The sequence below is a fragment of the Colletotrichum higginsianum genome, assembly GCF_001672515.1.
Source record: "Colletotrichum higginsianum IMI 349063 chromosome 7 map unlocalized unitig_7, whole genome shotgun sequence".
In the NCBI taxonomy this organism is placed as follows: Eukaryota; Fungi; Ascomycota; class Sordariomycetes; order Glomerellales; family Glomerellaceae; genus Colletotrichum; species Colletotrichum higginsianum.
Window position 1 is genome coordinate 3,572,147 of NW_017263917.1, and position 21,226 is coordinate 3,593,372.

At 55.1% G+C, this 21,226-nt stretch overlaps 7 protein-coding genes across 7 annotated transcripts; 2 read left to right on the plus strand and 5 right to left on the minus strand.

Moving 5' to 3' along the window:
* Window positions 1-1,478: 1,478 nt before the first annotated feature.
* CH63R_10776 (C2H2 finger domain-containing protein) lies at window positions 1,479-2,830 on the plus strand (the record flags this gene model as incomplete). Its single annotated transcript, XM_018305750.1, has 2 exons — window positions 1,479-2,512; window positions 2,584-2,830. The coding sequence occupies 2 exons, from the start codon at window positions 1,479-1,481 to the stop codon at window positions 2,828-2,830; spliced, it is 1,281 nt and encodes a 426-aa protein (XP_018155174.1).
* A 2,950-nt stretch (window positions 2,831-5,780) lies between these two features.
* CH63R_10777 (uncharacterized protein) lies at window positions 5,781-6,014 on the minus strand (the record flags this gene model as incomplete). Its single annotated transcript, XM_018305751.1, has 1 exon — window positions 5,781-6,014. One exon carries the CDS (start codon window positions 6,012-6,014, stop codon window positions 5,781-5,783), a length of 234 nt encoding a protein of 77 aa, XP_018155175.1.
* Window positions 6,015-7,710: 1,696 nt separating this feature from the next.
* CH63R_10778 (Leucine rich repeat domain containing protein) lies at window positions 7,711-10,341 on the plus strand (the record flags this gene model as incomplete). Its single annotated transcript, XM_018305752.1, has 2 exons — window positions 7,711-7,999; window positions 8,120-10,341. The coding sequence occupies 2 exons, from the start codon at window positions 7,711-7,713 to the stop codon at window positions 10,339-10,341; spliced, it is 2,511 nt and encodes an 836-aa protein (XP_018155176.1).
* Window positions 10,342-10,621: 280 nt separating this feature from the next.
* Window positions 10,622-11,519, minus strand: CH63R_10779 (Glycosyl hydrolase family 12; the record flags this gene model as incomplete). The annotated part of the gene is made up of 2 exons (XM_018305753.1): window positions 10,622-11,021; window positions 11,185-11,519. 2 exons carry the CDS (start codon window positions 11,517-11,519, stop codon window positions 10,622-10,624), a joined length of 735 nt encoding a protein of 244 aa, XP_018155177.1.
* A 3,221-nt stretch (window positions 11,520-14,740) lies between these two features.
* On the minus strand, window positions 14,741-15,741 carry CH63R_10780 (uncharacterized protein; the record flags this gene model as incomplete). The annotated part of the gene is made up of 3 exons (XM_018305754.1): window positions 14,741-15,042; window positions 15,235-15,382; window positions 15,637-15,741. 3 exons carry the CDS (start codon window positions 15,739-15,741, stop codon window positions 14,741-14,743), a joined length of 555 nt encoding a protein of 184 aa, XP_018155178.1.
* A 1,162-nt stretch (window positions 15,742-16,903) lies between these two features.
* CH63R_10781 (Amidohydrolase) lies at window positions 16,904-17,601 on the minus strand (the record flags this gene model as incomplete). Its single annotated transcript, XM_018305755.1, has 3 exons — window positions 16,904-16,956; window positions 17,011-17,196; window positions 17,265-17,601. The coding sequence occupies 3 exons, from the start codon at window positions 17,599-17,601 to the stop codon at window positions 16,904-16,906; spliced, it is 576 nt and encodes a 191-aa protein (XP_018155179.1).
* A 1,632-nt stretch (window positions 17,602-19,233) lies between these two features.
* Window positions 19,234-20,957, minus strand: CH63R_10782 (FAD-dependent oxygenase; the record flags this gene model as incomplete). Its single annotated transcript, XM_018305756.1, has 4 exons — window positions 19,234-19,872; window positions 19,922-20,316; window positions 20,378-20,594; window positions 20,688-20,957. The coding sequence occupies 4 exons, from the start codon at window positions 20,955-20,957 to the stop codon at window positions 19,234-19,236; spliced, it is 1,521 nt and encodes a 506-aa protein (XP_018155180.1).
* Between the last annotated feature and the right edge of the window lie 269 nt (window positions 20,958-21,226).

Genomic DNA, 21,226 nt, shown 5'->3' on the forward strand with positions numbered 1-21,226 from the left:
CCGTAGGCGAAGAGAGACGGAGAATGGCGGCTCTCTAGAGTGTATGCCCCCAACCCCTTGTCATTCCCCACCACCACACCTCACCACTACTCACCACTACTCACCTAACTCACGATCCACGGTAGGCCCCCAAGCGGTTCATGCAGGTACTCTTCCTTCTTCGAGACCCCCGGCTCCCCGAGTCTCCAGGTGCCTGGCAAGCCCACTTCCCTCGGCCGTGAACCGTAGTCGTAGTCAACCCCAGTCGAGAGTTGACTCGACCACCACGACTCCTCCCACCTCCCTACCCTCCACGCCCCCCCTGCCCAGACAAGGGTAGATAGAGCCCATGCCACGCCAAACTGCAAAACCCAAGATAGAGTAGGGACTGCGAGTCTGTGTCCAGCTCTTGACGAATGGCTACCGGGGTCCGTCATCCAACCCCCCCTCCCTAAGCAGCAGCAACCCAAACGCGAGCATCCCGGCTGTGTGCTACGTATCCTGCCTGCTGCTCCAGATTCGGCTCTGCTTTTTCTCAGCCAGGGACCTTGCAGGCATGCATACGCCCCAAAGGTCTGCCTTGTTTCCTCGCCTAGGATCCCGGCTCAAGCAGAGGTAGAGTATGAGAGACAGACAGACAGACAGACAGACAGACAGACAGACAGACAGACAGACAGACAGACAGACAGACAGACAGAGAGAGAGAGAGAGAGAGAGAGAGAGAGAGAGAGAGGCACTGGCTCGAGCGTTTGGATCACCAGCTAAAGCCGCCCAGAGCACCGTACCTGGTTCAGCTTATCCTTTGATCTGACACCTATATGTACGTGGGTCGCGTTCATGGACCGGGCGATCGTCTCATTGTTTCTCAGGGACGACGAAACAGACTGGACCGAACTGGACTGGGCCCTTCCCGAGAGACAAGACTCTTTTGCTCTGGACCCTCTCTCTCTCTCTCTCACACACACACACACATACTCTCTCTGCATCTTTCTCTCGCTCTTTCTATCTTGTCCCTGTCTCCCAACTTCACCCATAGATCGTTTGAGGTGGATCCAATAAGAGATTAGAGCCTCTTTGCCTCCCTCCTCCGCGTCCATTCTTTCCAACCACACACCCCTGCCGGCTTTCTCTCTCTCTCCCTCCCACACCTCCACTCCACCTCCACTATCACGTACTCGGAACTCGATACATTCCTATACGGGGCTCTCTGTCTTTCCAACTGGTGTATTGATGACACTATTTTCCCAATTTTGTGAGGATAGACCTGTCCATCACTGATCTAGGGGCGTCATCTTCATCTCCGTCCCCCCCTCCGTCCCACGATATAACACTGCCTGAGCTGCTCATCTGTGGAACGTTCCCATTATCCCATCATTCTTCATCCTACTTTTAACCGGACAACTCGCTCCCTCTTCATAACGACCACGCCCTGTCCCCCCCCACCAGCGAGCCAGCAGTTGCAACAACAATCAACAACACAACAACCCGCTCTCCTCACAATGATGTCGCACCAGCACCTCTGGCAACAGGAGCATGACCACTCCATTGAAAGCATCATGGACTCCTTCGCTCCTGAAGCCAGCTTCACCTTCGACGGCTCCGTCAGCTGCGGCACCACAACACCGAGCTTCTCGGCCGCCTCGTCCGTCTACGACCCCAACGGGCCCTTCACTCCTCGCTCCGGTCGTTCAACACCTCACGACCATCACTCCGGCATCGACTTCGACTCTTCCTTCTCTTCCCAGAGCTCCTTCTCCTTCGACCATGGCCCTGCACAAGAGAACAAGGGCTACTTTCACAAGCCCGAAAAGGTCGAGATCCAGATGCCCATGCAGTTCGCTCCGACTGTTCCCCTTACGCCGTCGAGGAGACAGAGCTCGGCCTACGCCATGGAGAACCTCGACTACAACATGATGCTTCACGTCACCCTCAACTCCCATTGCATGCCCGCCATGTCCTCGCCCCACCACCAACACCAGCAGCAAAACCAGCAGCACCACCAACCGCAACAACACCACCACCAGCATCATCACGCCGAGCAGTACTCCTTGCCGCAGGACCTCAGCTCGTCGCCGTTCGTGATGCCTACACCACACCGCGGCCCCGCGAACTCCACCCCCAGCAACGCACACATCTGGTCCTGCAGCAGCGAAAGTCCCATCATGATGTTCGGGAACGAATCCACACCCTCAACCTCCCCTCTCCACTCCATGACCGGCGGCAACGTCAAGCGCGAGACCACCCACTCCCCCTCGCCCCTCCAGTCGCCCCCCTCGGCTGCCGCGTATCGCCAGGACCCCAGACGCAAGCTCTTCGCCGAAGTCCAGCGCAAGACGCTCGCCCTCCAGAAGAACCAGAACGATATGGAGGCACTGAGACAGCTCAGGTCGATCCAAGTCAACCAGGACGGCTCCGTCCTTGACTGCGGCTCCGTCAAGGTGCGCCACGTCGCGCCGAGGAGGGAGAAGTGCAATTATCCCGACTGCACCAAGACGTTCAAGAGAAAGGAGCACCTCAAGCGTCATTTCAAAGCGTAAGGCAACCTATTTCAGCAGCCCTTGTGACGTGTGGGAGCAAGCCATGTTAACACAATTCCACCTACAGAACCCACGAGAAGGAGGTTGAGTTGTACACGTGCCCAGCCACGAACTGCAACCATGTTTTCAAGGAGCGCCGCGACAACTTCGTCTCGCACCTGCTCCTCCACAAGCAGGGCAAGAGCAGCAGGACACCCTACAACGAGAGGGCGGCCAAGCTGTACGACGAGATGTGCCTGCAGAGCAAGAGCCGCAAGCGCGTCAAGACGAGCACCAGCTCGAGCCCCAGCAGTACCTCCAGCAACAAGAACTGACGAGGTGATTTGCTGCTTGGTCCTGCGTCTGCCTGTCTGTCTCTCGCTGTCTGCTGCTGGGGTTGTCTGAGACATGACGACCAGGGGGGGTGGAAGGGGAGAGCATGGGCATGGAATATCAAATCAAACGCGGCACGGGCTGGGGTTTTGCGGCCGAGAAAGAGGGGCGACGATGCCAAGTCGGGAACTCAGACCCATATCCCGGCGGCAATCTCTCTGCTCTCCTCCCTCTTCTACGTCTGACGCCTGTCCGCATTTCCAAGACAACTCTCAACCGCGCAAGTCACTCATCGAGTCGGCATGGTAGAGGGTGGGGGGGGAGAAAAACTTGGACGATCCTTGCAAACGAGGAGGGGATGCCTCTCTCGTCTTCTTCGTCGTCGTCCTCCTCACTTGGCCCCGGTCCATCAAAGGATCCTCCCCCGGCAAACACCAGCCGGCGGAAACCAAACAAAAAACTGTAATAATTTCTCTGTTGCACGAAAAAATGGGCGCACGTTGGCAAACCGTTTGCATTTTATAACCGGCTTTTTTTCTCTCTCTCTCTCACTCTTCTATTCGCCTTCAGGTCTTTCTCTATGGGGTTTCTCGGTGGGGGAGGATCGATGCTTTTGTTTCAAATGTCAAAGAGAGAGATGCATGCTGTCCACGTGGTGGTGGCATTGAGTCCTCTCTGTGTTTTCTCTCTCTCACGCAACGGACGTTTACTTGCATTTCTCATCACTGCTACAGGGCAAACAAACACACACACACACACACACACCAAGATTTACATATTAAAAAGGGCCGACGGAGGAGCATACCAAAGGAGTGGGGGGCTGCGGTTGTCAACAGAGCGAGGAGAGGCCAACTGTCTTAGTGTACCTAACCAAGGATCATTGGCGAAAACCAGGGAGGGGGCGGCATTGGGTGGACGGAGTCTCTGTACAGAATAGCCCGAGTGAGAGGATGACAAGAGAGAAATGCTCACTCACGCTGAGGTGAGATAGATTGATACTACTGCCCCCGGACAGAGAGCAAGGAACCGGCGAGAGAGTCCAACAAAAAAACAAGAGACTTACATGACGAATACTGTCATGTGGTCGCTGTTCATACAAACATCCGATTCAGTGGCCAGTCTCTTGCATGCACCACCAACAATGTGTCGAGGAATGTCGGCCTTCTTTGGCCGACTTCAGCTGCCCTTGCGTAGCTTGTCTAAGCCAAAGATCGTCCATTCTTTCTGGCAGCCATTGACGTGCTGCGGCGGGCCTGTTCATCGACAATCGATTGACAAGTCAACGATGCTCCCTGGCAAGGCGTTTGCATTCTTTGGACGAACGAGGAAGGCACATCAAGCTGAGGCGAACTCCTCCCTCGTCTCGAGTAAGTGAGTGACATTACCGATTATCCCAGACGACCAATACAGCGAGCCGAAGCGGGACCTACCGCACGTAAAAGCCCCCCCTCCACCCTCCCGACCTGACAGTGAGTGGAGCAGGGCGACCCCCGCCGGGGGGGGCCAATGTCTTGGATCCGGCGTGGTCTCCAAGGCACATCAAAGTCCTGATGGGGAGAAAAGGGCAAAGTTCGACAGGCAGCCCGACGAGCCATAATCCAGATTCCCTTTCCACCCTTCGCTCTGTACCGCGCGGCACATTACTGAAGGGGATGGATGGGACGATGGACATGAGTCGGCGGGACGGGATTATCGATAATCATCAAGGGGGGGCAGCAAACAGCGCGCGTGGTACAGGCCGGCCGGGGCCAATCTTTTCATATTCTTCTTCTTTTTCTTCGTTTCTATTACCGGCCTGTCCCCTCTTCCCATGCTACCGTACAGGGCAAGCTCCCGTCATCAGTATAAACTTTCCGCACGAACCGGGAATATTGACGGGTAGCGAGATGGGCGCCAGGGGAGTGATGGAGGAAGGGGGCGACAACTCTGGAATCTAGGGGGGAAGTTTCTTGGTATAGTCTGGCTATGGGTGATGTGATGATGGCATGGTAGGGGCTTTGGGATTCCAGGGACAGGGGGAGAAAGAGAAAGGGTTGACAGGACATGGCAGTAGAGAAACAAAGGGGGACTGACGCAGGACGACCGGGGGGGGGGTTCCCCGTCTGGCATGTTTCAAACGACTTTTTTTGGTCAATGACGGCCGGGTATCGCGCGCGCGGCCTCATGTCGTGTAACTGGAGATTCGACCTTGACTTTTGGGGGCATTGGGGTTTTTTTGGGAATGCCCAATCAGCGAGTGGTGACATGTTCGGTCGGATTCGCAATTGAAAGGAGAGACGGACCGAAGACGCCTGCACGGCATACGAACCTGCCGTGATGCTCTGCTGTGCAATGGAGCCCAGGGGAGGGAGGAGGAGGAGGAGGAGTAGGAGGAGGAGTAGGAGGAGGAGTAGGAGGAGGAGTAGGAGATATTTCTCGAGTGGGACGAGGAGCCTCTCGTGGCTACGGACGTAACGGTGCGTTTCCTCGTTGAACGATGCCTTGACTTGCTTGGCCTTGAAATCTTGACTGGGCCACCCTTCGCTCCCGTGTTGGCAATCTGTACTCGCCTGTTGGGAGAGAGCTGTTGAAGGGTCATCCGTCCGTGAGTTGCGGTCCAGGTCCAACAGTGGTTGGTGGTGGGTATGGTAGCGCAGCAAGGTGACCACGTTTATTGGACTGGGAAGGGCCTGAGCGTTGCAGCGGTGGCGGTAGATTGGTGCCCTTTGCGCAACGAGCCGACGACGGCCCTGTCAATCTTGACCGTGTTCCCGGGTCCAGACACCTGAGGCCCTAAAGAAGCTTCAAGGGGGGGTGTTGTCGGGGAAGGGGAGGGCTACCCTGTTCTGACTACTGCGGGTTAGAGGGGGATGGATGCGATGCGATGCCACTGAAGATGGTGGTAAATGTCCGCTGTGCGCGGGCAAGCCGCAGTGGGCCAGGCACGCGCGCCATGCAGGACAATGATATTTGTCAGGGCCGGCGGGCACGCAGCTGGTCGGACTCGATTCGGGCAGCTGCGCCATCTGGCGGCGTGCTGCAGCTACCCATGGCCATGGGCAACCTGTGCAGGGCATCGATGTGGGTTGGCCTCACACAGGCGATGGAGCACGAGACCAAGTGACAGCCCTGCCCTCGGTCTCGATTCTTGTTGTCGCTGAGGGAACGTGTCGAGTCGAGCTGCTCTGGGCCGACATGGTCGCTCATCTCCGGGAAGAGTCCACGTGGAAACCACCCAGCAAGCAAAGAACGGTCACATTGTGAGCATCCCCATGTTCACTTGAGTGTGTGGATAACCCCATGTTCGTTTGGAATATTCTATGGCGGCAGCGCTAGCTGGGCCTGGGGAGGGAGGGGGGAGCATCAACGGCATGGCGGTCTGAGGCCTGGAAACCAGTACACTAAGCATCAGCTCAGCGGCATCCCCTTGTTTATATCAGATGTCATCACTTGAAACACAATCCAGGTGTGTCGTGGGGTGGCATTGGTCCGGGGGAGAGCAGGATGAAAATGGTTGAGAAAAAAAGGGAAGCAAGTGGACGAGGGTGAGGATGAGGGTTTCGACGGGCGGCACGGGCATGGGGGCGGGAAACCGTTGGGTGCGCCGTGCACCGCACCGCAGGGGGAGAAGGGAAGCGGAGCCGGGTTGACGACCGGGGGCCGGCGTATTCGGCATGCGGAGCGGGACCCGCCAATGACCCACATTGGCCCGGGAGGCAAAGAGTCCTCGGGGCACCAGCTCCGAATCATGAGCCCTTACCAGGTGGCTGGGGGGTGAAAAAGACCCTTGTTTCCGTCCCTAGAAACAGACATTCGTATTTCGTTTCGTTGCATCCGAACCCCTCCGCAATTCGTCATCTGTCAGTTTTTTTTTTGGTGACTTACTCGGGCGAAAAGTGGCCCTATCGAAGTCTATTCCTGCCCTCGCTCGCTGTGTGCTATGTGTACCTCGGGTATATCATGACCGGCCGGGGTAGGCCACGCGCTCTCCGGTGGCTACGGGAACTGCCGGCCTGCCATGTCGCTTCTCGCGATTTTCGCCGTCCGATAACAGGCGACGCACCGGGAAATCCTTCGAGGCACCAACCTGGGTACGTACCCGAGGATTCGTCCCTTCTGTTGAGGTATCGTCCGTAACTACCTAGGTACACTGTCCTCAGGGTATTTCACCTCCAGGGGCTTAGGTAATCCACCTTGGTGGAGAGCAACCTACCCTGCACGCACCTTAGCTCAGGTACTTTGGTGAGTGACGGATGACTAAGGTACGTTACCAAGGTGGTCCCTCTTAAGGTCGCACAGGTACACAATATGAAAGTGACGGATGACAATCACGTTAAACATCCACTGCCACTGTCGTCGGGCGCTGAGCGATCTGCTGCAGGTCATTCTCGGCGCATCCAGGCTGTCAGGCTGTGCTGTCCAGCTTCCAGCTTCGCCTCCCATTCCTGCGTCATTCTTCCGCACATCATCGCGTCGCTGCTCGTTAGCATCACTTGTTGCTAACTCTTCAACATCGTTCGATCTACGTGTTCACTGGAACGGGGGCCTCCTTCGTCTTCATTTCTCCCATCGACTGACCCCAAGTTTCTCACACCACTGGTTTCTAGTAACCCAGTCTCACTTCGCCTCGCCTCACCTCGTCTCACTGACCCTGCTCACACACACCTACCTACTTGTCTATCCACCACAGGCCCTGGTCGCTTCTGAACACGGGCATCTGCTTGATCGTCCCAGTGCTGTACTACTCGATTGGTTCTAGAAACAAACGCATCTCGGCTCTTGTTTGTCGACATCGCCACCCTTTTCAGCGGCCGACATAGCTCCCCACAAACGACGGGATGCCAGAACAAACCGTTTCATCGTCTGCTAACACCTAGTCGCGCATGGATGAATGAGTGAATGAATGAATGAACCTGGTCTCGGAAATTTACGCAGTCTATCTCGGTGTATTTGTACACAGGCGAAAGCAAACAACCCCATCTCAATATCTGTCGCAGGCATGACCTCGCTACCCTCATATCAAGATGCCGTCAGCAGACTCGACTGGCTCGAACTCGTCGCACCATGCATCGAGGACAAGGACGTTACGAGCCTTTGTTCTGTAAACAGACGCTTCTACGCCGTCTTCGCCCCCCGCCTCTGGAACGACCCTTTGGTCGCCATTCGACGCCTTGGACTGCATCCCAGCGACGGTTCGTTTTGTCTCAGCCCACATCCGGTCAACTGCCTACCTACCTACCTACCTACCTACCTACTTACCTACCTGTGTATGATGGATCGCTAACTACGGTTGCTAATCTTGGTGAGTCAAGACTTGGAATGGTACCTCGCTTTTGTCTTCAATCGCATGCAGCGCGTGCGTCAGTCCACCCTGGCCCTGATCACCACCCTCGACTTCCGCGACTTCGCCAAAGACACTGCCCATTTCGCGTCTGATAATGGAACGAGAACAATACCTGAGTCTCTGCGCAGGTTGCCCAAACTACTCCCTAATCTGAGATGCATCCTCTTGGACGGCCACGTCGAGGCAAACCCGGCCTTTCTGACTGCCACCCTGTCGTCTGAGCCAGAAACCACTACGTTGTCTGACCTCGGCCAAGGCCTGCTGGTTGTGAGCATCGCGCACTGCCAAACGCAGCTGCCGAACGACTTCTTCTTATCGGACAAGCTCCAGCACCTCGTCTATCTCGACGTCTCCGGGCTGCCAGGCTCCCTGCAGCCGCTTGTGCTGGCAGCTCACGGACGTCGCAATCTGACCCGCCTGAAGATCCTCAAAGCGCGGCGTCGAGAGATCAACGACGCACTTGCTCTTACTCTTTTCAAGGCTTTCAGAGGTTCGCTGTGGAGTTTGGACGTTTGCGAAAACAACATCACAGACAGTGCTGTCGACCAGCTTGCCACACTCTGCTTCGGTGGCCCGTCTTTGAGGTCCCAGTCCCGGTACATGACCGAAGGCAGACTTGTCTCTGATGGCCAAGGCAACGATGCCTACGGGCGGTTCATGTCCATCCAGGAATCCGACTGGAGCGGAACCTTCAGCCACCCGGAGCGGCACTTCGTCGATGCCCCCGCCTACTCTGCCGATGAAAGTCGGATTCTGCAGGAGGATGAAGCAGTCCGAACCAATGGCCGAACCCCCTTGAGGCGAGACAGCGCGGACCATGTCAAGGCCGCAATAGCGGGCAGCATGGATCAGCCAGTGCCTGACTGGTCCGACGTGCCGTATCTCGACGTCTGCACTGCACCTGCCGGGATCACGCATCTGCATCTCTCAGACAACCGGGTCACTTCATCGGGCTTGGAGAGGCTGATACGCACTTCGCAAGGCCAACTACAAGAGCTGTCTTGCGGTGGTCCGCTATTCCACCCCGTAGCCCATGGGTCTGCTGCCAAGCAGCGCCTCCTCCCATGGCCCGGTGACATGAAGTTGCGAGGTGCTCTGGGTTGTGCACACATATTCCGACCCGTCTTCTCCTCCAACCTACGCGTTCTGCGCATTCATCATTCGCTGGTAACCCAAATCCCGACGCTCGAGGCCCATGGCCTATCAACCATGGCACGTCTATGGCTGGCCGAAACAGTCATCAGGGAACGATCGGAGACGGCCTTCCCCACAGCTTACGAGCCGGACATGAATCCACGACTGACTTCCTTGACTCTGACCAACACTCCGCGGCGATCTACTGGCCCATTGATCGACAAGCTTTTGCGCTTTCTCAAGCTCGCAGGGCTACAGGAGCACGCGATACAGGAGACCGCTGGCTCGTTGTCTCGGCGGAGCCCCGTATTGCTCCGCGGTTTGCGTCACATCCGCTTGGAATTCGAGGCCGACCCGATCGAGGATCCCACTGGGTTCTCATCCGTGGATGACCTTGATGCACAAGGCCTCATGGAGATGGACGAGGGCGAGGGTTTCAGTTTCTTTGGCGACGAACGGCGGCCCCAGTCCCATACGTCCGTTGAGGCCGCCACGGAAAAGCAAGCGTCAGGAGGTACTCATTTTGCTGCGCAGCTCGCCCAAGCCGCAGCGGGCCGCTTGGCAGGGTTTCCTCACGGGGAGGCAAATGCAGAGTACCTGCGCTACCAAGATACCTGGGGCGAGCGGGAGATTGACCTGGAGGTCTGGGTTGGGCCCGGTATCTTGGGCGCCAACCGTGCCATCAACGAGTACATGAAGCTCGTGATGCACCCGTCCCTGAGAAACAGAGTCGGACCCGCGACGCGAGCGCACATCGAAGCAGGCGTCCCAGAGGGAGTGCTCCTCTTCCACGCGGCGTGGGACGCCATCGTGATGCCGCCGGAATTGAAACCACCTAGAACGACGGACCTTGATGGAATGCGGGACGTTCTAGAGGCAGTTAAGAAGTTCCGCATCGAGACCAGGGCGGACTGGGAGGCCGCGAAGAGGGCGCACGCCGCCGTTGAGGGCGTGGCAGCGCCCACGAGGCCGCAGCATTGTTTCTGGACGGGTAGTCTTGAGGTTTCTGCCCAGCAGAGCATGGCACACTATCGAGCGCCCGGTTATTGGCGATAGGTATTTTGTTTTTCTCACTTTGGTCTGCCCTTTTCAACGCATTCGCGTGTCGTCTGAGTCCTAACATGCGGACTCGAAGTTTGGTCATTTGTGATATATATACTTGTTTTGGAATAAGTGACAATGAATGTTAAAATAGGGAGGGCAGAAGAGGAAAGCCTTGAGACAAGATGAGCCCATTTCCCACTCAAGTCTGTCTCAGCCCCGACAGTCAGGATGGGGCGGCCGACACACAGCAGACAAGAGCATTTGATTATCTAGAAAGAAACAGCCCCGTGACTCAAGAGATCGAGGCAGTGTAGGCGGTCGTTGTGAACTTTGCGTTGGAGCCGACAAAGGGCTCGGTGCCGGCGCCGATGCTCTGGAGGATCTGGGAGGACGGCAGGCCCTGGCTGTTGACGAGGTAGGTGACGAAGGCCTTGAGGTCGCCGCTGAAGCTCTGCACATTGCTGGGCGCGACGAAGCTGAAGACGGTCATCTGGCTGTGCGAGCCCTTGTAGAGGTTCCAGGTGCGGCCAGCGACGGTGGGCGTGGCGATGGTCTTGCCAGTCTCGCTGATGGGGCCGGCGCCGCCGAGGGAGCCGAGCCAGATCATGATCTCGTACTGAGGGGCGCCCGAGGCCGTCGAGGAGGTGAAGAGGTCATAGGCAACGTTGGCGACGAGGCCGCTTCCGGAGTAGCTGGGCAGTGTTAGTCCGGCAAAGGCGACTTGTGGTGAGAGATTGAGGGAGATATAATTGTGAACAAGATGAGTATGAGAGTGAGGATGAGTATGAGAGTGAGGGCGAGTATGGGTGAAGATAAGTGTAAGTGAGAGACAGTATGAGAGATCACAAGACGCACCTCCAATTCCAGGTCGAGGGGATGCTGCCGATCGCACTCAGAGCCTTCTTGCTGATGTTGACGACGGCATTGGCGTACGACTTGACATTGTACTGCCCGCCGGACCAGGACCACGTCGTCGACCACTGCAGGTTGCTGCCGGACAGGCCCGTCAGGGTCGTGCACTGGCTGCCGGTGCCCGACGATGCGCCCCAGAGGTTGTTGTAGACGGTGTACGTGCCGGTGACGGCGGAGCCCCACTGGTCGCAGAAGGTGGTGGCTCGCTTCTCGACCGTCGGCGTCGGCGTGGCGAGAGCCAGGGCCGGTAGGAGGGCGAGGGCGGCGGAGAGCTTCATGATGACGGGACGGGGCGTGACGTGACTGGGCCGCGGGCGGGGGGACTCGGTACGGAGACTGAGGGTTATTATAACGGGGAGAGGCCGGGTGAAGGTAAAGATGAACGGGCTTGGATCGTATGAGAGCAGTCTGTTGCCAGCGGCGATCACTACTTTTTATACATGCTCCATGTGCGGTTATTGCGACGCTGTCGTACGTCCAAATTGATTTTATTGGCTTGGATGTCACCTAGTTGCCCTTCTTCATCGTTCATCTAATTTTCCGCCGGGCCCCCCCCCAGTGTCACCGAGAGTCTCGTCATGTCAACGTCGTTGTCGACGTGGGAACCTCGATATATCCGCACGAATAACCTCTTCAAACCCGCCGGCCCTCGACACCAGCGTTCCCCAAACCGACTCGCGCCAGCCGACTTGGAGAGGGAGGTCACGAGAGTGTTTGTGCCCCCCCTCCCCATAAGCTTCATGGGATGGCTTCCAGTTCGTATGATGATCATATCCCGTCTCGATACAAGCGTATAAGGTGGCATCGGGCTTATGTCAGGTGACGGGCCTTCATTGGCGGTTCCTGGAGTGTCATGGCTGTACCCCAGCAAGATCCATCCTGCTCGGGAGTTTAGGGAACCACGAATCAGGCGATCCCGGCTATGGGACGGAGAACTGGGGCCGTGGACAACCAGACGTTAAGACGACATGGGGGTATAAAGTTTACTGGGGCGTTCAAGATGAAGTTTAGACGAGTTGACAATATCCCTCAAAAGAACTCAGTGACTGCTGGATCCCTCAGCCTGATACGGGGTCTTTGAGCATGACTTATAGATATGGGTACCCGCCGAAGCTGAACGAGCCTCAAGATGGAGTGTTCCCAGGCCACTGCTCGTTTGCGCCGCTTACATGACTTACAACGCGCAGCAGCGCTCCTTACTGTAGATGCCGGCATCACTTGGCGCACCGGAACCCCCGGCATGGCCTCGGGCGCACGGGATTCGAGGAGATATTGGACAACTTCACGTGGGGACTGCCGGACGATGCGGGGTTTGACTGCCGCACCCGATCCCGGGGTTGAAGCCCCGATGTCATTGTCAGGACAAGGAGGGATAGAGGAGAGGTGGGGTCGGCAGGCGGGATTTGGTAACGGCCATTGGCGGGATTCGATCGGGCGTTAATTTACTGGAAACGCGCCCTTTTCTCCGCGCATATGTGCCCCCCCCCCCCGGCCGGTCCGCCATTTCCTGTCCTGTCGTTTTTGTTTCCTGCAGACCTCCTGGCTACGGACGTATATGGCAAAAGGTGATTGCGGCGGTGCTCCTCCAATTTGGCATTTTCCGAGTGGCTTTGTATGACATTTGGTCCGAGTTGGGACATGCGCTTTGTGGACTTTTTGCTCTGTTGACTCTGTGTGACGAACGGTATGTCTCGATGACTGTTCTTGGACAGCGGACGAGGGACTCCGCGAGATCCATTAAGGACTCGTAGGCAAGCGTAGGCAGGTACTTTCGCATCCGCAAGTCTTTATCCAAGTACTTGACTGACTATCCGACTGCTGCCACTGTGACGCCATCGCATCGACTAATGGGCCGCACTACAGGAAGGCGAAGACACTGGGACAGTGCTATATCCAACCCTCAGCACCGCCGGCAAAAGCCCATCGTGCAATCATCTGCTTCCGGTTCGTTATCGAAGTGTTACCAAAGTAGAACATTGGCGTTGCTGCTCCTGCAAGTCATCCGGGTCTAGACTCGCTAATCGGTGCACGACGTAGAGCACCCGATGACAGAGATCGAGGCCCGGCCTGTTCTCCCTTGCCGTCACATGCGAGTCAACTGTCAGGCAGGGGACTTCCGATCTGCCCCGCATGCAGAGGCCGCCGCTGCTGCTAGCTAAGGCTTCCTCTTCTGGGAGGGCCTTAACGATCTTCTCCCTCTGTTTCCATCTTGCAGAGGATGACTGCAGCATGGTCAGACAATAACAACAAAACACCAAAGCTTTCCCGAGTTTTTTGCGGCTAGGAGAACAGCTCGCGATGCCGTCGCTGAAACGCGGCGGAGAGACCCGCCGTTCTCGTGGCGGCGCCGCGCTGGACTCCAGCTGCTTCTAGCCCCGAGCCTCAAGAACCGGGGAAAGGAGGGCCAGGAGCGACCGATGGGGCTTTCTCTCTGTGGCGGCTTCGTGAGGAAGAGAAGAAGGGCAAAGGTCCCCGAAACTCTCCAAGAATATGGGGATTATGATAAGTGACAGAGCATATTTTGGCCTGGGTTTCGCGCGCGAGACCTCGCGATATTTGGTTTTTTCTCACGCTTGTTCAGCAGTGTTCAGCCACGGCTCGCAGAGCAAGCCCCTTCTGGGGGAGACGACAGAGGGCCTTTGCTTGCCTCTGTCGATTTTCTTGGTTTTTCTTCGTATCTGCAATGTTGCCTCGCGTGGCTCAGCGGGTTTAACGGATATGAGATATGAGAGGTTGTAGGAGGGGAGGCACCACTAGCTCGCAAGTTGGTCAGGTTCAGATTACGCCATTGACAGATGCCATTGGCAGACGCCATCAACAAACGCCTCGCCAGAGCTCGGAGACGACGCGTCTGGGCTCGGACGAGAGACCCAAGGTGGCGGCGGCAGCCGTGGGCAAGGTGGGCGATAGGCCGTGCCTCGTCTTTCCCGCAAACCTGGTAAGATCTGCCCCTTGATCCCGGGAATTTCTTGGCCGCCTACCTGTCCTGTGTTTACCTTGGGCCTGCGGACTGTGCGTCGTGCCTGAACCCATGAAGACGCGTCGCGTCGGGATAACAATGCTAGTGGTGTTGTTGATTCTGGGGGGAGGACCAGGAGGAGACTGAGAAGGGGGGGGGGTGTCGATACTTAGCGGCGGGGGCTCAACTGAGTAGCGCAGCCGACAAGATGGACTCAACTCTAATTTGATAACATTGCTTTTTTTCAACATCGGGAGGGGAGGGGGGGGCGGCCGTCGAGAGAGGTGTGCGCAGCAAGTACTCTACAACACTCTCATGTCTTGGGATAAAGACACTGAGATAGGGTTGATTTAAACGGCATGGGGGGGTGGTATTCTCGGTCCCGAAGAATGCAATTTGAGATGTTTTTGAACCCCCGAGGGCAACTCAACACCGCGTTGTCTCATCTGTCCTGCATTCCCGATCGGAAAGAGAACAGGGGGAGCCCGGATGAAGGCGTAAGGAGGGGGGTGTGCCGGTTCCACGTGTTCGGGACCTCGATTATGACGCAGAGCCTGTATAAGGATGTGTGGTTGTGTCTGCCCAAAGAGGCTCGCGGAAACGAGCGGGAAGGGTGGTGTAGGCAAAGTTGTGCAGTAGCAGGGGTTGTGGAGAGACATAGTGAGACATGCGGCGCCATCGGCCGGTAAGGCTTTCGCAGGTCCAGAACCCGGCCTCAACCGGCAAGCATCTATGGGACAAGGGGACTCGTTGTGGAATGGAAGACGGGTAAATCGTGCGGATGCCTCCTGGTGGCTTGGCCTTCACCACGGGCTGGGCTGGGCTTGGCCACTCGGTTTCGACTGTTGGTTGTAGTGCGTGTTTTGATGGGGGCAGCAAGACATGAACCGGTCGATTTGTGTCGGATGAGGCACTTCGAGGCTCTACTCAAGCTATCGTTTGGCTTATTTCTATAGTTCTCCGCGTGCTTTTCAGGAGGCGACGACCAGGCGCTTTTGTCAGGGTTGAAATGATCAGCCTAACTGGCAACCTACGACCATCCTCAATGAGTGCATTGTCAAGAGCCTCACGAGCGCAGAAGATATCGAGTTTGATATTCCCGTGCTTCTGCTGGAGAGCATCTTCAGTCAGAACTGGACATGTACCATCCCCGAGAAGGGGACCACAAGCGAAGAACTGAGGCTTGATAACGTTGTCTTGTGGCGCCCGCTCTTACCAGTGGCTCTTTCTAGTCCATAATGGGGTCCGTTTCGCATGTGGACTGGCTAGACGGGCGTAACGTCGATTGCCCAGATTCCTGCCATATGTATGTCTCTGCCACATCTGCAGCTAGGCAAATCGGGACAGGTACAATTCCGTTTGGATAGTTGGCCCTGCAAAGACACCCCCCCACCCCCCTTTCCAACTAGCCCAGAGACGAGGCTGTGGATTGTGACGCTAGGATATGCAGGAAGACGGGATCCGGGGAATGCAAGTCGGTCCTCTTTGGGGAAAGAGACGGCCCCCTTTACCTCGATCATGGGTCTCGGAATCTGCGACATGTCGGTTCCCATGGGTGGTCGCTGGTCCCGGCTCCGGTTTCAAGGATCTTTGCAGCCTTGGGTTGCTGTATAGTGCGCGGGAAGGAAGAGCGTGAAGGATGATGTCTCTAAATATTTGCGTTTAGTGCATTAGTGCCATGGAGCTGAAAAGATGCAACACCCGCGGGACTCAATAGGGGCATGGCGATCCGGATGTAGATGACGACAGAGAGATACCACGACACCCAAGTTTTCGAGAGCGGCGGGCGACCGAACTACCTTGTATGATGTACCATGTCGCCAAACATGCCCCCTTCCCGACAGTTGAGGAACATGATATGAGGTTGGCGTCAATATGACTGTTTCATCGGCCCTAGTCTGCATCGTTGGCCAACGCTCATGCTGTGCAACCTGGGATCTATTTTGATTTGAATAAAAAACGGGTTGCACGTCATTTGGTGCCGCCGGCATTTTTATGCTGATTATGGAAGACATTTGGTCGAGGAAGCATGCGTTTTCTACGGTTCTTCACCCTGTGTGAGAGTTTAGTGAGAATCATGACTTCGTCCTGCGACTAATCAAAACCAAGGTGGGATACGAACGGCTTTCGGTGACGAGATAAGGACAGCAATAGATACAAATGCACCGAGGGGCATCAGACATGATAAGTCAAGAATAGTCAGTGATTGGTACCCATAGTATTGCCTAGCACAACCAATGTAGTTCTTCAGATCACCTCCTGATGCGCAGTCGGTCCATTGAATACCAGAGGCTTCTGAGAGATATGTTTTCTACTTTTCGGCTTTCCTTGAGTGCCAGGCGTCATGTTGGCCATCTTACAATGATCTCCCACGACGATATAGACTTGATAACTTGATCTCCAGCAAGATTCGACCATACTCTTTCGAACACGAGGATAGTACAAACCGGCAGGAAAGGGGTGCGGTAGTTTGTACCAAAAAGCGACGAAAAAATGTAATCGGGGTTGATTTAAAAAAATAAAAACTATTGCTACGCAAATTGACGGACTATCAATCCTTCAGAATGCAAATGAGTGACATAGAAGCTAAGGGGTGGGCGATTGAATCCATTGAATTTGCAAGCCGAGTATGAGGGATTCTCCCTAGAGAGGTTCAATGAACTCGTTTTATGCCAACAATGGTCTGCCAGTTGGGCTGGTCGTCTATTTCTGGAAAAGATGGAAGCAGTTGATGAGCTGGGAGTTGAAGCAACCAACTGGAACCGGGGTTAGCCACGTGAATCCAACCTCGAACACTGCTGACAACTTACCCGGGGTGTTTTGTCCAGCGGTGAAGACGTATTTTCCGCACAGGTCGTTGTTGGCAAACTTGCTGAAGTCAAGCTGCTCGTTGCTGCGGAGCCCGCGATAGCTGATGCCGACGCTGAACATGTTGTCGTGACTGATGTGGTGGATGTTGTAGCCCGCGTTGTCGAACCACGCGGCCTTTCCCTGACCTGTATCGAATAGACTGTCAGAAAAGCCACAGGAAGAAGAGATCTGTCAGTCAGGAGGAACGACTTACACCAGTCTTGAGAAAACATGCCGATGCCAATGTTGGCAGCCTGGCGCTTCTCGAGGGCGGCCCTGTTCTCGATCTCGTTTCGGGTCTCGAGGGTGTTGGGGAGGTCGATTTGGGCACGGATCCAAGCCCAAGCCTGTGAGCCCGGCTCGGCGGTGTAGGAGCCGTCAGAGACTCTCACGGCATCCGCGGGAATTTTGCCGTACACGTCCACGCCGAGTGCGGTGGCGTTGGCGATGGACTCGGCGACGGTCGAACGCTCCGCAACAGCGCCAGGAGCGCCGAGGACGCTACCAGAAGCCATGAGGCCAGCCGAGAAGATGAGGGTAGAGAGTTGCATTCTGAAAAGGGGGGAGCTGAAGTGACTTGCGTGTGGTGTTGAAGTAAGTTGTTGATGTGATGTTTGTTGATGAGGAAATTCTAACTCTCAAATGGGCTTTTGGTCTCCCTTTTATAAACGTCAGGCTTTCCATGATGGCATAGAAAGCTAGGTTAATGTCCTCAAAGTGTCTTCAGGCATCCGTTATGCTCTCCAATCGCGCGCCTTCGTCACTCTGGCAAGAGTCAGAACCGACAGCCATGCACTACGCAAACTACTTGTACGAGCCAGACCAAGCCAGTAAGAAGTCTTTGATCGTATACAAGATGTTAAATTTGTGGCCTCCGATGAGGGTCTGTTTGCTTTAGTCTAGAGTAAGATGTTCGATTTCATTCGCTAAGGCAGGTCATATTTTGGCGCCTTGAGATGGTCTATTTACGAAAGGAAGCCCGGCTGACAACCCTTGAATCCAACTCCAAATACGAACATGGACTAAGACAGATTGAGATGAAAGTCAGCGTCTCATCGGCTTACTGGAATAATGCAGTTCAATTAGCATCCCGTTGGTTAGGCAAGTGCTTGGACTTGGACCAGATGCCTGCAGCAATGCATGCTGCCTTACAGAGATGGACTCTCAAGGAGCAGATGCTGTATCTTGTGATATAAAGTTAAATTTAACAATAAAATAAATAAGACTGAATAGTAGGGGTGAATGAACTGTCTTGCTTGTATTGAGCAACAAAGCTCCTTGCAGCCTTTGAGGATTAGGTCCCTATTGCTTTAATAGAACTGCGAATTTTGAATCCATGACTCGCAAGGTAGTCTTATTTACGGTTCAATTCCAATGGGAAGCGCTCAACTAGCCACCATCACGCATAGCTTCTCTGGGCTTCTGTTTAAGGACCTCATATGTACCAGAACCTGCTCGTGAGGTGTGCTTGGACAGGGTGGAAAGAACAGGTACCAATCTAGGTTGAGACGAAAAGGGGAATTCAAAACTATTGTTTCTAAATGCTGCTCTTACCGAGAATCTCACCGTTGATTTCTGGTGTCCTTCATTAAAGACTACTGCTTACCTGTCGCCAAGGCAGCGTGGTTTACGAGGGCTCGTTTGAGATTGGCCAGCAAGGAAATGCAAACTGGCGGGCCCTCCCGCTTAGCTACGAACATTATGGAACTTTTACTCAATGAAACTCTGGAAATTAGTCAGCTGATGAAGATTTCAGCTCACCGCATCAAGTAGTTTTGCACCGACGGAATAACCACATTCTGTCATATGAACCGAGACTGACAACAATGTTCTACCTTTAACAGTACTTCTCACCTCACAATCCTGATATCTCTTGCAACCTGACACGCAAAGATTACCAAAAGAGTAGCCCTGGTGACACGGAGGGTTGCCTACGAGAACGGGGACATAGAAAGAGGCCTTGATATTCTTCTTATCCAGTTACCAAATTTTGTCACCACTGCTTACTTGCTTTTGGTATTCCATTCTAGTCATCAACGATTGCATAACTGAAATGTCACAGTAGTGTTGGGCAAGCGTATGTGCGCAAATAGCATTTGACAACCAGTACGAATAACATGCTATGTACTATCGCAATACCGTCGTAGCTATAAACAATCAAGTGTCTTCATGGCTCTGAAGTGTTAAGCGATGGGGCCGTAGAAGCTGAACCTGCCATTGGGGTCGTACTTCGCCTTCAAAGCCTTGAGGCGGTCCTGTCGCCATTGCTCACTGCCGTACCACTCTTTTGGTGACTCGTCACCAAAGGCGTAGTTCAGATAGACATGTTTCTCCGAGCGTCCGCTGCCCTCATGAATAATGTCCCGGAGCTGGTTGCCCAGTATGGCGGCCTGCTGGTCGAGTTCCGCTCCGCCAGGGGTGTAGGTGATGAGAGGAGCGAAGAGCAGGTTATCGCCGCGGTAAGCAAATGCCGTTGAATCGCTCTCAACCGCTTTCACGCCCTGAGCCGAGTATCCCTCGAACATGAAGAGCGAGTTGCTGAATGGGGAGGCGCCCTTGACGGAGGATGCGAACAGGTCGTAAGCCTTGCGCTGGGCCTCGACGTTGTACGACTCAACGTAGATGGGGAAACGAGGGTTGTTCAGACCAGCCTTCTGGCAAGGAGGCGAATCGAGCGCTATACCGGTCCACGCAGCCAGGTCGAGGTAAGTTCCGGCACCGGGGGTTGAGGAAATAGGGCCAATGTCGCGGAAAGGCTCTGTGTAAACCGGGTCGACGGTGGTGACACCTTCCTGAAGAATCCAGAACAAGATGATAGGCTTCTATCGTTAAAACAATATCAGGGCAACTTTTAGAACAAGATCAACTCACGTTTTCGGGGTCTGCGTCAGGGTTATTGAGCCAGTAGGACCAGTTGATAACGTCGACGGCCTGAGTACCGTTCTTGAGGAGATGGTCGTTGACAGTTTGGTAGACTTCTTCGACCTTGTCACCGCTGAAGATGAGAGTCTCCACCGCCCAATCACGGTGCTCAATGTCGTAAATCTTGACGTCGACCGAGGTCACAATGCCAAAGTTGTGGCCGGCGCCCTTGACGGCCCACCAGAGGTCAGAGGTCTCGTTGATGGTCCGCAGGGTTCCATCGGCCAGCACAATGTTCATGGAAAGAAATTGATCGGCCACGAGGCCGTGATGGCCCTGCAACCACCCGTGTCCACCTCCTAGCGATGGACCGAGAGCGCTGACGCATTCACACGTACCTGTCACTGCAGCATTTGTGAGTAACTACCGCCAGGTAATACTGAGATGAAGCCATCTAGAACTCACCCGTCTGCTTCCCAGCCTCCCAGAGCGTGTCAGTGACAAGCTTGGATCTGGTGCCACCACCAATCTTGGCTGTCTTCCCATCTGATGCAACCTCGACGCCGCTCAACTGGTTGATGTAGATCTCGACACCGCTCTCCATTTTACCGAGCGTTGTGATAGCGCCATGCATGCCATTGTATGCGAGGAAGGGTAGGCTCTTCTCGTTGGCGAATTTGACCTGAACAACGGTCAGTCGGCACCTAGCTAGCCACCGGACGGACTCTCCGGCGTGGCTACAAAGAGTGCCACGGGCATGAAGAAGAGTGCTTACAGTCTCAACAACATCATTCTCGGTGCCAGGGACAACGACAAGATTGGGTTTGGGTGCATTAAGGTTGGACCACCGAGTCGAGGCCGTAATAAACTCCGCGGTACCTGGCTGGTAGATTTTGGCGGTGGGGGATAGCCTCTCTCCCAGGTCGGCGGTATCTCTCGCGCAGATGCCCCCGAGAAGTTGGCGGGCAACAGGAACGTTGAGGCACGCGGAAGTGACGGTCCACGCAGCCAAAGCTGTGAAGACTTTCATTTTGAGGCGATACATCCCGGCAGGGACAGGACGGCAGGTCGGATCGCCGGCTTGACAAGATCTAAGCTCTCAATACCTAAGAATAGAACTGCACCGCAAAAGCGAGTCCAAGCGTTGCTTCGATCTCTTCAGACTTTGGACGAGTAAGACGGTAGTGAGCGAACAGACCGTGCCTCGTGGATGAGTGTGTCTGGTGGTCAGTCTGAAGAGGCCGTTAACGAACAGCTCATCAACCATTATTTATTGCACATGCACGACGTGGTACAAGTAGCCGATTGGTGAAG